Here is a 12,911-nt window from a genome sequence, read left to right as displayed (position 1 = left end):
ATATTGAATCAAATTCTTGCCTTGAACCAAGCAGAAATAAACTCTCCCCCACCCCAGCTGGTGACCTCTTTGCTGGGGCACAGACCAAGAGGAAGTGTCCTCTCACAAGGATGCATGAATGATGCCTACATCCTCTTAGGTGTCCAACCTAGACACTTTTCTTTGGCTAAAATTTGCAAAATTGAATTTCAAATAATGCCAGTTTGACTGAAAATGTCTTTTTTTTTTCCCCTTCCCCTGGTACATAAACTCTATTCTGGAAAAGATTCATCCAGTAATACCTCTGCCCTGCTTGGGAATGACAGCGACGCTGTTAGCAGCAAAATGTCCAGAGTAAAGCTTGCAGGGAATTGTCAGGAAAGCAGTGGGGGGTAGAAGCAGATTAGAGTTGTCAGCTGGAGTGCACTCACAGACAGAGGGATCAGACCTCTCACAAATACCCAGCACATGCCCAGCGCTCCAGATGCTGTCTGGGAAAAGCTGTCTGGCTACTAAAACTGCTGGAGCAAAACGCCCTCTCCTTCCACTCCCAGCACCTCACCCAGGATGTGGGATTTCATCCGTGTGCAGCTTCACAAAAGTAGCACAGACACAGGGAGCTACCCCTGATACCTTGACTTGGGACGCTGCTCCAGTGAGGAACAGACAGGAGAAAGAGATTCATTTTATGCTTCATTTGCTCAGGGGAGATCAGGCTGATCCCCAGCAGTGTGGGCAGCAGGACAAGGGAGGGGATTCTGCCCTTCTGCTCCACTCTGGTGAGACCCCCCCCTGCAGAGCTGCCTCCAGCTCTGGGATCAACATCATAAGAAGAATGTGGAGCTGCTGGAACAGGTCCAGAGGAGGCCATGGAGATGCTCCGAGTGCTGGAGCCCCTCTGCTCTGGAGCCAGGCTGGGACAGCTGGGGGGGTTCAGCTGGAGAAGAGAAGGATCCAGGGAAACCTGAGAACCCCTTCCAGTGCCTAAAGGGGCTCCAGGAGAGCTGGAGAGGGACTTGGGACAAGGGATGGAGGGACAGAAGAATGGGGAATGTCTTCCCATTGCCAGAGGGCAGGGTTAGATGGGATATTGGGAAGATCTTCCCCCCTGTGAGGGTGGTGAGGCCCTGGCCCAGGTTTTCCAGAGAAGCTGTGGCTGCCCCTGGAACCCTGGAAGTATCCAATGCCAGGTTGGACAGAGCTTGGAGCAACCTGGTGTAGTGGAAGGTGTCCCTGCCCATGGCAAGGGGTTGGACTAGATGACCTTTAGAGGTCCCCTCCAACCCAAACTCTTCTATGGTTCTGTGATCACAGCAAGGGACATGGAGGTAGCAGGAAATCTGCAGGAGGCTGATTGCTTGGTGACAATGTGCACGTTGCCTCACTTATCCATCATGAACCCCCTAAATCTGGTCATCCAGCCCAACCACATCACCCTGTGGTCTGTGGTGGGACCCAGGTGCCTCCAGGGGAGCAACATATCCCCCAAATGCAACTATATCCACCCAAGCTGGAGGTAGGTAAACAGCAATTCAAGGCATTTCTCCCTCTCTCAGGCCTATTTGCCTGATGACTGGAGAGGGGGCCTTAATAGTTTGGTAGAAGACGTGAAAGCCGAATGTAGCCTTTTTCAGTGACTAAAATAGCAGAAAATGAGTCCCATCCTACAAGGAGACGTTTGTGGGTGTTCCACACACAGAGGATGATGGAGGATTTTGGTTTCAATCATGAGAGTCAAGAAAGTCACCTCAGGGAGCTGAGCTGAGACTATATTTATTTTCTGTCTGTTCCTCTCAGAAAAACTAGCTACTGCTTGGCAATGAGATCACTACTTTACATTGCATCTAAGTTTTTCAGGATACCCAGGACTTGCCGTGGACATCCTGTGTGCTTTTCAGCTCAAACTTTCTCAGTAATTATGCATGGAGCTTACCCGGGCTGCAGAACACCTATAAACAATGGAAAGAAAGCAGGAGCAGTGTGCATGTTGACAATTTGCTTTGTAGCTGAGCAAATACCGCAGCTGACAGGAACTTTAAACCAACAATTTGAAATTAATTGCACACTTGTATCCTGCAAGGGAAAAGCTTGACATGTCCGATCATTTGATTTACCCTGACCCAGCTGTCTCCCAGGTGCCGTATAAAACACACTCTGCTGGGTCTCCCACCCCACTGACACCTAAATACATAGGAATTCATCTTTAAAGACTCGAACACAGACTTTTATGCTTCTGCTGCATGTCGTTATTCTTTGCTTAAAAACAGGACCCTCTGACTGTAAAACAAAAAGACTTTGCTCTGTTGCAAAGAATAAAAGTCAGCTTCAGCTATATAATTCTCAATTCTCAATAATAATTCTCAAATTCTCCTAATCTCCTTTATACAAAGGAGAAAGAACTGAATAAAGACCAAGTCCCACATGCAGGATTATTTGTGACGTTTGAATGCAATGCAATTAGTGCTTCATTAAGGCAGCTTCTTATCTGTCTGGCTTTGACAGCACAAAGTAACATTAAAATTCTGAGGGAAGCAACTCCGCAGAATTCAACAGTCTCATAATTCCTGCTATTTCACTCAGACAGCTTTCATCTCTTCTTCCTTCTAGCTTTTCAACTGCATATCTAAGACACTGGGCAGCAGGTGAAATCATCACATGGACTGAGGAACCAGCAATCCCAGGAGGAGGTTTTCAAAGCGTGCATTTAGAAAAGTTTCCTAATTAGAAGCCAATTTTTTTTTTTTTAAATGCTGAGGGTGGTGAGGCCCTGGCACAGGTTGCCCAGAGAAGCTGTGGCTGCCCCATCCCTGGAATTGTTCAAGGCCAGGTTGGAGAGGCCTTGGAGCAACCTGGGCCAGTGGAAGGTGTCCCTGACCATGGCAGGGGGTTGGAATGAGATGATCTTTAAGCTTCCTTCCAAATCAAACCATCCTGTGATTCTATGATTTTATGATTCTGTTCCCTAATTTTTGAGAGGGTGCTTGATGTGGAAGAACATGAGATTCAGCATTAGGTCAGAGGAAAAGATCCAAACTCCAGGTTTCTCCCAGCAGCAGTGTGATCAGAAAAATCTCCACAGATGATGGAGAATTTTCACTCTGCCTTTTTGTGCAATGATCAATAATGTTCATTCTTTCCCGAAACATCACTAATCATATTTTGTTCCCTCTGGAGGTTTAGGTATCAGCATTTAAAACTTATTGCTACTTGAGGTGCAGTTTCAATTTTCAGTACCAACTTCATTACTTCGCTGAGATTCTGAATGAAATTTTAGTGTATTTTATCTAGATAGAAAAAAAAAATGACTACTTGCCTGCTTGTAAATTGAATCTTTTGGCTGTGTACTACATCGTTGATAATTCATGCATTTTAATTGGTATTTATGCATTTCTATTTCTGGTAAACTAAAAGCAGTGTAAATTATGACTAGCAACAGTTTACCGAAAGACCATATAGAATTAAAAAGATCATTTATTGTTAGTTTAATAGAACAAGAAAACTGAGAATATGCTGTAGATAAATGGAGCAACAAATGGTTAATTACGGGGTTGATGGCTTAATCTAGCTTCTCGTTTCACTGTGCTAGTTAGCACTAACTGTGAACCATCTGTCTGAGAGTTTAGCACTACCCCCACAAGTATTTCATTATGCAGTTTTAATATGCACTTTTGACAGAAATGGAAATGGGCTCCGATCAGTTTTCATGTCACATCAGGCTACGTAAGTTTTTAAGGTTGGAATACAAATCAGAGAATACAAATCCTTCCTTCCCTCTTCCAGAGCACTCCTGTCATCACCCTCTGCCTGGGAATGCAAATGCTATGTTTACCTTTGCAGGGAAGGTGGGAAAGAAAACCAATAAATACAGTTGTCTATGTATCACTGGAGTTAGCACAGAAGATACCCTGTGCTCTGTTTCTCTAAGAAAAATAGAAATTATGGGCAAAATTTTCATAAGCTTCTAAAATCATTAAATGATAAAAGAATGGTTTGAGTTTGGAAGGGACCTTAAAGACCATCTCGTTCCCACCCTCTCCCATGGGCAGGGACACCTTTCACTAGACCAGGTTGCTCCAAGCCCCACCCAACCAGGCCTTGGACACTTCCAGAGATGGGGCAGCCACAGCTTCTCTGGGCAACCTGTGCCAGGGCCTCACTACCCTCACAGCCATGAATTTCTTCCTAATTTCTAATCTAAATTTCTCCACTTCTAGTTTAAAACCATTCACCTTTGTTCTATCACTATATGCCCATGTAAAAATTATTCTCCCTTGCTTTTATAAACCCTCTTTTAAGTCTGCTCTCAAGACCTTCTCTTGTGTGCATGGTCCACATGTGGCTTCTGTAGGGCTAGAATATGGCTATAAGCCCATTGAGTGGGTCCAAATGAGAGTAGTTTTTGCCCACTTTCCCAGGAATGCCTTGCTTTGGGTAGGACAGTCCAGCAGTCTCAGGTTCGGAATGCCTGAACAGAGTAGGCAACAGGAAGGTGAGAAGGTGCAACTAAAGATGCCTCTATCCCTTGTTTCTGAGCTATTGCTGATTCATGACTGCAAGACCTGGAATGTTGTTAAATGAATAAGCTTTATTTGATTTCATTTTATATGAATATCATTTATAAAACTCAGGGGAAAGCATGTGAGAAATGACAGAGGGAGTTTGACCAAGACGTCTGAATCAAATCAGAGAACAGATTGAGTTATTCCTCAGGCACAGAGAGAAAAAATTGTGTGTCTGCAGCATCTTTTCTAAAGATATATGCTGGAGGCCTAATCCTTTGAAAAGCTGCCCAAGCATTATCATAGAATGTTAAGAGCTGGAAGAGGCTTTAAAGCTCATCTCATTCCACCCTCCTGCCATGGGCAGGGACACCTTCCACTATCCCAGGTTGCTCCAAGCCCCGTCCAACCTGGCCTTGGACACTTCCAGGGATGGGGCAGCCACAGCTTCTCTGGGCAACCTGTGCCAGGGCCTCACCACCCTCATGGTAAAGAATTTCTTCCTAATATCCAGCCTAAATTTCATCTCTTTCAGTTCCCCTCCTTCCTCAATTGCTGAGAAAAAAGTTAGAAGTGAAAATACTTGAGTAAAAATGGTACTACATGACAGAAATACTTTTTAGCTCATGTTAATGAAGGTGAAGAGAAGTTCATAGCTCCACTGTGAACTGGTGGCTACCTAGGGCCAGTGTTTGGAAACACATTACCTATGGGAAAAAGAAGAATCACTTTTAGATTAGTCGAAAAAGTGTGAAGGACCCAATGAAAAAATCATGCAGTGTTCCTTCTGACCATGGGTTAAGCTATTGGGTCTTAAACTATTCTCATTAAAAAGTCAAGATGCAGGATATCTACTCCAGAAAAAGCATGCTAAACGAAAATGGCAGAGATGTGTTTGTTTCTCCATTAATGAAACCTGATGGTGTGGAATCAGTACATCACTCCCCCTCTATCTTGGAAATATAATTAGAGAAAGCCATAACAAGCAAGCTGCTTTTTAACTGCCCAAATACAGGTGATCCTTAAGGGTGATCTGGTGGTTTGGCAGAGAAGATGAAGGCAAGCACCATGCTGTTGTGTAAGGTAGGACACTAGGGAAAAATGCCATCAATTTGCATATTCCATCCAAAATGCAAGATAAAAATGACAAATTACATATATGAACAAGGAAAGAAAGAAATCTGCCTTTGTGCCAGAGGAGAAAAAAGGGGAGAGGTGGGATGATCTGGTTGAAAGGATGGATTATGTGGAAATGTCCCACCCAGGCCAGGTTCTCTCTAGCTTTCCCTGCATGGCAGAGGGACATCTACCCTCCTACGGGTTGAGAGCATGGCACAGATCTGCAGGGTCTGAGGGCACATCCTAGGGACCAGAAAATATTCCAAGCACCCTGGGGACAAGCAGGAAGGGAGACTGGGATCTAAGAGCAAAGTCTGTGGTAAAATCATAGAATAATTTAGGTTGGAAAAGACGTCCAAGGTCGTCAAGTCCACCCATTAACCCAGAAACACAGTGGCCACCATTAAACCATATCCCCACATGCCACATTCATGAGCCGTTTGAACACTTCCAGGGATGGTGATTCTGCCACAAAACAAACAAACAAACAAACAAAAAACCTTTACAGCACAGCTTTTGCCCTTGCACTCCTCTTTCATGACTCAACTCCTGCAGGGAAAAAACCACGAGAAACCAACGAGAAAAAAGTAGGAAATTAATAAAAGTGAGTCACTGGGTGCCTTTTTCCTCTTTGTTATGGGCTGAGGGGCATCAGGACGAGCCGGCTGCTGTAGACGCGCGATGCAGAGTGAGTTACCCTTTCCAGGAACCAGTGCGGGCGAGTCCCCTTCCCATCCGTCCGGATCCTCATCTTCCTGAGGGGTGCAATATCTGCGATCTCCATGATGAAACTGTCCTCTTGGCCTCGCTCAAACCTGGAGGGGTTGAAAGACGGAGGAGGTTTCCTGCTGCTTTACAGAGTCGTTGCATCTCTGTGCGTGCCGCGACTCTCACCATGCCAACAGCCCCAAATTAAAAGTTTATGAGTGTGCTTTATTGGACTTGAGCTTTCCTGTGCTGCAATCACCAGCTACTGTGCTGTTGGCAAGACACCTCAGTGCAGATTTGACAGGGATTCCTCCTCCCCTGGAAAAATCAAGCCCCTACAAGGCACCTGGAGCTGTTCCAGGCAGCCTGTAGCATATATTACCACTCTGTTTGTAACCAGAACAATAGCGACTCACAGTCAGGCTTCTGCACATCGCCTCCCTCCTGGCGGCTGCCCACTTGCCTGCCCTTGGCCCGTTCCAACTAGAAGGCAAAAAAATTTAGCTTCATCTCCTTTCACTGAGGCTCAGCACATAACTTTGTGTTTGCTGTGGAGAGAGGCAGTGGCTGCAGCTCATCTAAATACAGCACCCAAGTGCTGTTTTGCAAGTCAGAGCACAGCACCTAAGTTTAGTAAGGACAGACAAGCTGTGTTAGAGGAGACAAAACCAATCTCGTGTATTTGGGGAGTTTGGATTTGCAAGCTGTCTCTGACTGTGGTAAGAACCAGGGTGGGTTTGTGTAACGTTGCGTGAAAGACCTTACCCTGCGCTTGGCTGCTGTGTGCAGGCACAAGGATGTGTAGGAACTGCTCATCCATAGCAATCAGCAGAAAGCAGGAAAAGGGAAAAAACAGCTAACATATGCTTCCTGAAGAAGATTACATTGGCTAGGACTGTGCCTTCCCTCCCGCTTGGCATCGCTGGCGCTAGGAGGAAAGCCTTGATTCAGTGGAAGTGCTGCCTCAGGCTCAGTATTACTGTGTTCAGAACAAGTGGTGTATCCTCTAGTTTGTCCCCAAAATACTCTGGCAGACCCGTTGTGGGTTTGGACTTGGAAGTCTAATCCTTGCTAAGGAGAAGGGCAGCCAAATCCAGGTGTGGTCACAGCACCACTGTGACCACTGTGCTGTCGAGATTCCTCCTTCAGACTCCTCCTTGTGAAGGAGTTAACTGAATCCGACGAGAGGTTTGGGAAGACCCCTGCAAAATGTGGGCACTACCATAATAGAGACAATCCATAATGATGATATCTCACTCCTGGCAATGCACTCACCCTCCTGTAGTTGTGCAGTGCCAGAATATGGAGAAAAACCATTTCTTCACCAACCTCTGTTCAGATTACCCCCTGCAGCATGAATGTGATTATCCTCACACCATTATCTGAGCCTGCATAGCTGCAGATGTTAGTAATAGGGGTTGGCTCAAGCCTCTTGGTTTTCATCCAGGCATTGCTTTCCCTGCACTCCAGAGGCATTTGGACAGGGTGTTTTGGTCCCAGTCCATTTCTAGTTATTAAGGGTTACGTTTGCTCTTTGAAAAACTCGTCTCTCGCTATTTGTCTTTCTGTGGTACTGGATACCAAGACAGCCTGTCTCACTGTGAGAAAGAGAATGCACTTTTGTGCTTGGACTGGATTGATTTCCACATCTATTTAAGAAAAAGGTGTGAACCCTTCCAGCCTGAATTATCCCGTGATCCTATGATCAGTATTACCTACAAAGCTTCATAGAAATCTCTCACTCTAATGCTTTCTGGGCTGAGCAACTCTAAGTTAAAATGTCAGCTAGCAAAAGAAACCATTATTTATCTTCAGTAAATGCTCTGTTTAAAGTTTGCAATGCTGATACTCACCTGCTACTTCCAAGAAGTCATTGTACTAGAGGGAAGCAATTGCCAAAGTGACAAACTGGGTGACCCAGAAGCTCTTTTCTATCCCTAACATATATGAAGATTAACATAAGCCTGAAAAATATTGAGAAGGGAAGAAGTAGCCAGACAAGCTGACTGCTGCTATTCCTTTTCCAGGACATTGAACCATTTATCTGAAGGATTTCATTAAGTTTTCCTACCCACGTCTGCCCTTATAAATATTTCTATTGCCCAGGGGTCTTGGCAATAACAGTAATGTAGCGAAAATTGCCTTAAATCTGCAGCAGGTTAGGTAGACGGTTCTTGGTAATGCACTAAGCTGCTGTGAGTGGATTGGCACTGGGTGGATCCAATAAAGTTGAAGTGCCTTTTACCATTTGGTTGCAGCGGTTCTCACCTATCCCTGCACTGCTGGCACAAAGGCTGGAGAGATTTCCACATGGAACAAGAGCCGGGGAAGCCTGTGCTGTCAACAGCTGGATGAAGAGTGGTGGCAGTGGTGTGGAAACAGACAGTGTGTGAATTTGGGGACATGAATGTCCTCTGCAGAGAATGCTAAAGAGACACAAGGGCTCTGTACAGCTGGGGGTGTGATACAGGCAGCAGAGATGTGCCAGTACCACCTTAAAGAATAACACAGTATCCTGGGGATATTAACATAATAATAGCTGTGTGTTACACTTCCTTCTTCTTTATCCAGTCCCAATGAGTTTTCAACACCTTTCACAGATCTTCTACCGGCAGAAGAAAACCTAAATAACTAATAACATAGAGAGTTTGCATTTCTCCTTTATTGCATTTTCATATCCTCGTATGAGAGATTATTCATCCCACTCATATAAAAAAAATGTAATTTTTTTAATAGGCCACATAGTTCAGGGATATCACCTGCCTTGCCAGATGCAGCAAAACTGCAACCCCTCTCTCTAAGGGTTGAAGATGTCTTGGCCTCAGTTAGAGATTTTTGGTTGACATACCCTGATGAGAAGTCTGCTTCACTTTCAAATACAGACGTGGTCTGTTTTCCCACCTACTAGAAGTGACTGTTGGGATTAAATTAGTGGAAGACAGGCCAGTCTGGGCTTGCCCAGGGTCTTGGAAGAGGGAGGTCCCTGGTGGCCAGACTTGCTGGTAACTCAGGTTCATTTCCCCCTGTGTGGGATGTCCCTCTTTGATGGGGAGCAGGGCCAAGAGCTATGGTTTTCTACAAAACTCATTGGTGTTTCTCACTGAGATTTTAGTCAGCAGCACCTCTGCTACATTTTATTTCTTTTCACAGCAAACAAGGTTCGTGCTTGTTATTGACTAAACACATGAAGGTTTCAATCTTAGCTGAACATGCTTGTCCAGACACCCACTGTGCTATGACAGCTGCAAGTAAAACATCCCTTGAGCAAACACCTCTATGCAGGAGCCTTATCTTCAGTTATCCAGCACCACCTCAGCAAGCTGAACTCCAGCTGTGTGGCCAAAAGCTCCAACGCTTCTGATACTCTGTAGATGCTTTGCTGAATAGGATCAGAGGTAGTCAATCAATTAAATTTAAGAGTGATGAAGCCTGTCTCTAAGAGATGGTTCATTCTTAAGCATGCAAAAGCTTTCTGAACCAAGGAAGATGCCAGGAAGGAACAGGAAAGCATTGGGAAAACAGTGGTTAGTGGCACGTGGGGTTTTTTGAGTTACAGAAGCACTGGGGTCACACAAGGGTTATCTTTCTCTTAGCTGCCTCTGCTGAAAGAAATATGAGTTTTCACCTGAGTAAAATGAGGGCATGCAGTGCAGCATTCTGTGCAGCTCACAGCCCATTTCCACCTCTGGCCACATCTGGGGAGACAGATGTTATCCCATGCCCCTTTCTTACAGGCTACAGACAAGTCAGGTCCAGTCCCAAATCCATGCATTTGCATTAGCACAGCAGGGAGCCCAAGGTAAAAAGCTCACTTTTCAGCTGGGCCCTCAGCTTAGATCCTGGCATCCCTCATACAGCCTCTGGACCAAGCTGGCTGGCACCTGGCCAGCTCAGCAAACGGGAGGAGCAGACAGAGGACAGCCAGCATCTTCCCATCCCAGGCACTTCCCAAGGCAGGTGTGGGCATGCTGGTTTGTATTTCTTTCATTATGCACTTACTCATGAATTCCCATTAAATAATGTTCAAATTAAAGTCCTTGTTTTTCCCCGAAAGATGAGTTTTGCAGAAATTTCACCTGTGGTTTCCTGAAATGTTCACAGTTCCTCTTGGAGACAATGCGGGGCTTCACACTTATCTCCTTATCTGTAAAGCCACTGAGGAGCAGGTTAAACAAAACTTGGACAAATAATGGTTTCCCTGGATACACAGTGCTCTCTTTTTTTGCTCTCTGGTCTGCAAACTACCTGACAGAAACACTTACTAAGGGCTCATTTCTGAATCCATAAAGTCAGTGGGAGTTAATTTTTGTGTTCCAGTGGGAGCATGATCAAAGACCCAAGTTCTTCTTGACTTGACACAAGAATCTGTTATCACTCCACTTCTAACCAACAAAAGTGGCAGTTACCGTACCTGTCTCCATTTTTTTCCAACTGCATTTCCTCAGTGTTCCCATTGGATCCGAAGACAGTCATGAAAATGCTGGTGTCAGTACCTCCACTTTCAATGTCTCCAGTCACAACTGTGACTTCGTAGAGGACCTGGTGAGGGTTGGAAACAATTAGAAGGTTCCTGCTTTCAACTAGGGTAGAGTTAATTTCTTCTCAGTAGCTGTTACAGTGCTGTGTTTTGGATTTGGGATAAGAATGGTGCTGATAACACTCTGATGTTTTGCGTTCTTTGCCAAGTGCTGTTTATGCCAAGTCAAGGACTGTTTTTTTTCCTTGTCTCATGCTCTGCCAGGGAGGAGGTGCACAAAAGAAACTGGGAGGGACCCTGTCTGGGACAGGTGACCTGAACTAATCCAAGGAATATTCCACATCATAGGGTGTCATGCCCAGTATAAAAACTGGGAGCAGTTACCTGGGAGAGGCTGATCTGGGTTCAGGAAGAGGGGTCTGGCATGGATCAGTGGGTTCTAAGCATTTGCATTGTGCATCATTGTGCACCATTGCTTTCCCCCTTTTTATTATAATTATTTACCACTATTGTTGCATTTTATTTTATTTTCAATTATTAGACTGTTCTTAGCACATGAGTTTTGCTTTAATTCTCCTCCCCATTCCACCAGGACGGGAAGGGAAGAGAGGAGGGGCTGAGTGAGTATAGCTGCATGGTGTTTCATCTCCTGCTGGGCTTAAAACCACAACAGAAGGTCTCATTTGAACAGCTGTCCCTAAACCATGCAAAAACCTGGGCAAAACACTAGACAGGTTTTGCTGGAGATCTACTTCTTTTTCAGAAATGGCTACAACACAGCTTCTTGTTTTCTCTCCACACTACGGTTCCCAGAGGAAAAGTTAGAGATTGAACCTTGGTCTTACAGGACCTTGGTCTTAGCATCATCTGTGACTTTTTCCTGCAGATTTTCCCAGCCTAGACTGACTCAGAATGAGGCACATTCATTGTGACAAACATATGAATCATAGAATCATCGAATGGATTGGGTTGGAAGGGACCTTTAAAAGCCCCTTCCATGGGCAGGGACACCTTCCACTAGACCAGGTTGCTCCAAGTGCCGTCCAACCCTGCCTTGAATGTTTTCAGGGATCGGGGATCCACCACCTTGCTGAGCAAAACTGTGCCAGTGTCTCACCACCCTCAGCATAAACAATTTCTTCCTTATATCTAATCTAAGCTGACGCTCCCTCAGTTTAAAACCATTATCCCTTGTCCTATTGCAACAGCAGTGATGAAGACCTGCTTCTCCATGGGAGTCACAACCATCACCTCAGTGGCTGGGTCTCCAACCCACTGCTACTGACTCCTCCTGGAAACCTCCCAGCACTCCAGACTCCTGCAGTGGCTCAAAATCTTGCTAATTAAAAAAAACCCCAAAAAAACCCAACAAAAAAACCCAACAAAAAAACCTCAAACCATCTCCCAAATGCGCAATTGTTTCTTTTTTTTTTTTTTTTTTCTGACTGCAAAATGTTTCCCCCGAGTGTTCGGTGTTCATCTGGGCAACATTTAGTCCAACATAAATAATAGTTTTGAAGTCTGTACATTGGAACACTCTCTAAGACAGAAAAATGCAGACATCTTATTCTCTCACTGCTGCATTGAACACAGAGTGTTCCCAGATCTTGTGTACTGAAGCCATGCCAATTTGTGAAAAGATGTTTTGTATCATTTTCACCTTATTAGCCTAATTTTGTTCTTTTCTCCTGACATGGGAATAATAAGACTCAGAATAAACATGTCAAAAATGTGAAAGTCTCTGTGGCTGTCAGTGCAATTAAGATTTTTAGGCCACTTAGATGCTTTCAAGATCATAGCTATGGTAACAAGACTTCTGGATTTAAGAAGCGGAAGAATATCAAGAAGCAGCCCCAACAAAACATATTTCAAATAGTGCACTGCTAGGCCAGTTTTATTGGTCTGAATTGTGACTGTCACATAAATAAATAAACAGTGCAAAGGAATAACGTAATAGAAAAATTATTTTCCATGTTTGATCCTGAGTAACCTGTCCATCACATATTCACCCATACACATTTTAAATCATAGCAATGCATCATATTTGCTACAGGAAGGAGAAGAAAAACTTTTACCAGTGCATTAAGGGCTTTTAGTGACTATGGTGGACATTGAGTAATTTCTCTAAG

General features: G+C 44.6%; 1 protein-coding gene across 1 annotated transcript in view; it reads right to left on the bottom strand.

Annotated features, from left to right (window-relative positions):
• Nucleotides 1-12,911, bottom strand: part of LOXHD1 (lipoxygenase homology domains 1) — a 149,843-nt gene that overhangs the window by 25,883 nt on the left and 111,049 nt on the right. Inside the window, exons 35-36 of the mRNA XM_032675721.1 lie at nt 10,717-10,844; nt 6,295-6,412 (exon numbers count right to left, since the gene is read on the bottom strand). Of these exons, the coding sequence (XP_032531612.1) occupies nt 6,295-6,412; nt 10,717-10,844 (246 nt within the window). The remainder of the gene's footprint in view (nt 1-6,294; nt 6,413-10,716; nt 10,845-12,911) is intronic.

Source organism: Chiroxiphia lanceolata, chromosome Z (assembly GCF_009829145.1).
Source record: "Chiroxiphia lanceolata isolate bChiLan1 chromosome Z, bChiLan1.pri, whole genome shotgun sequence".
In the NCBI taxonomy this organism is placed as follows: Eukaryota; Metazoa; Chordata; class Aves; order Passeriformes; family Pipridae; genus Chiroxiphia; species Chiroxiphia lanceolata.
Note: the sequence above shows the minus strand (reverse complement) of the source record. Positions and strands in the feature narration are given on the sequence as shown.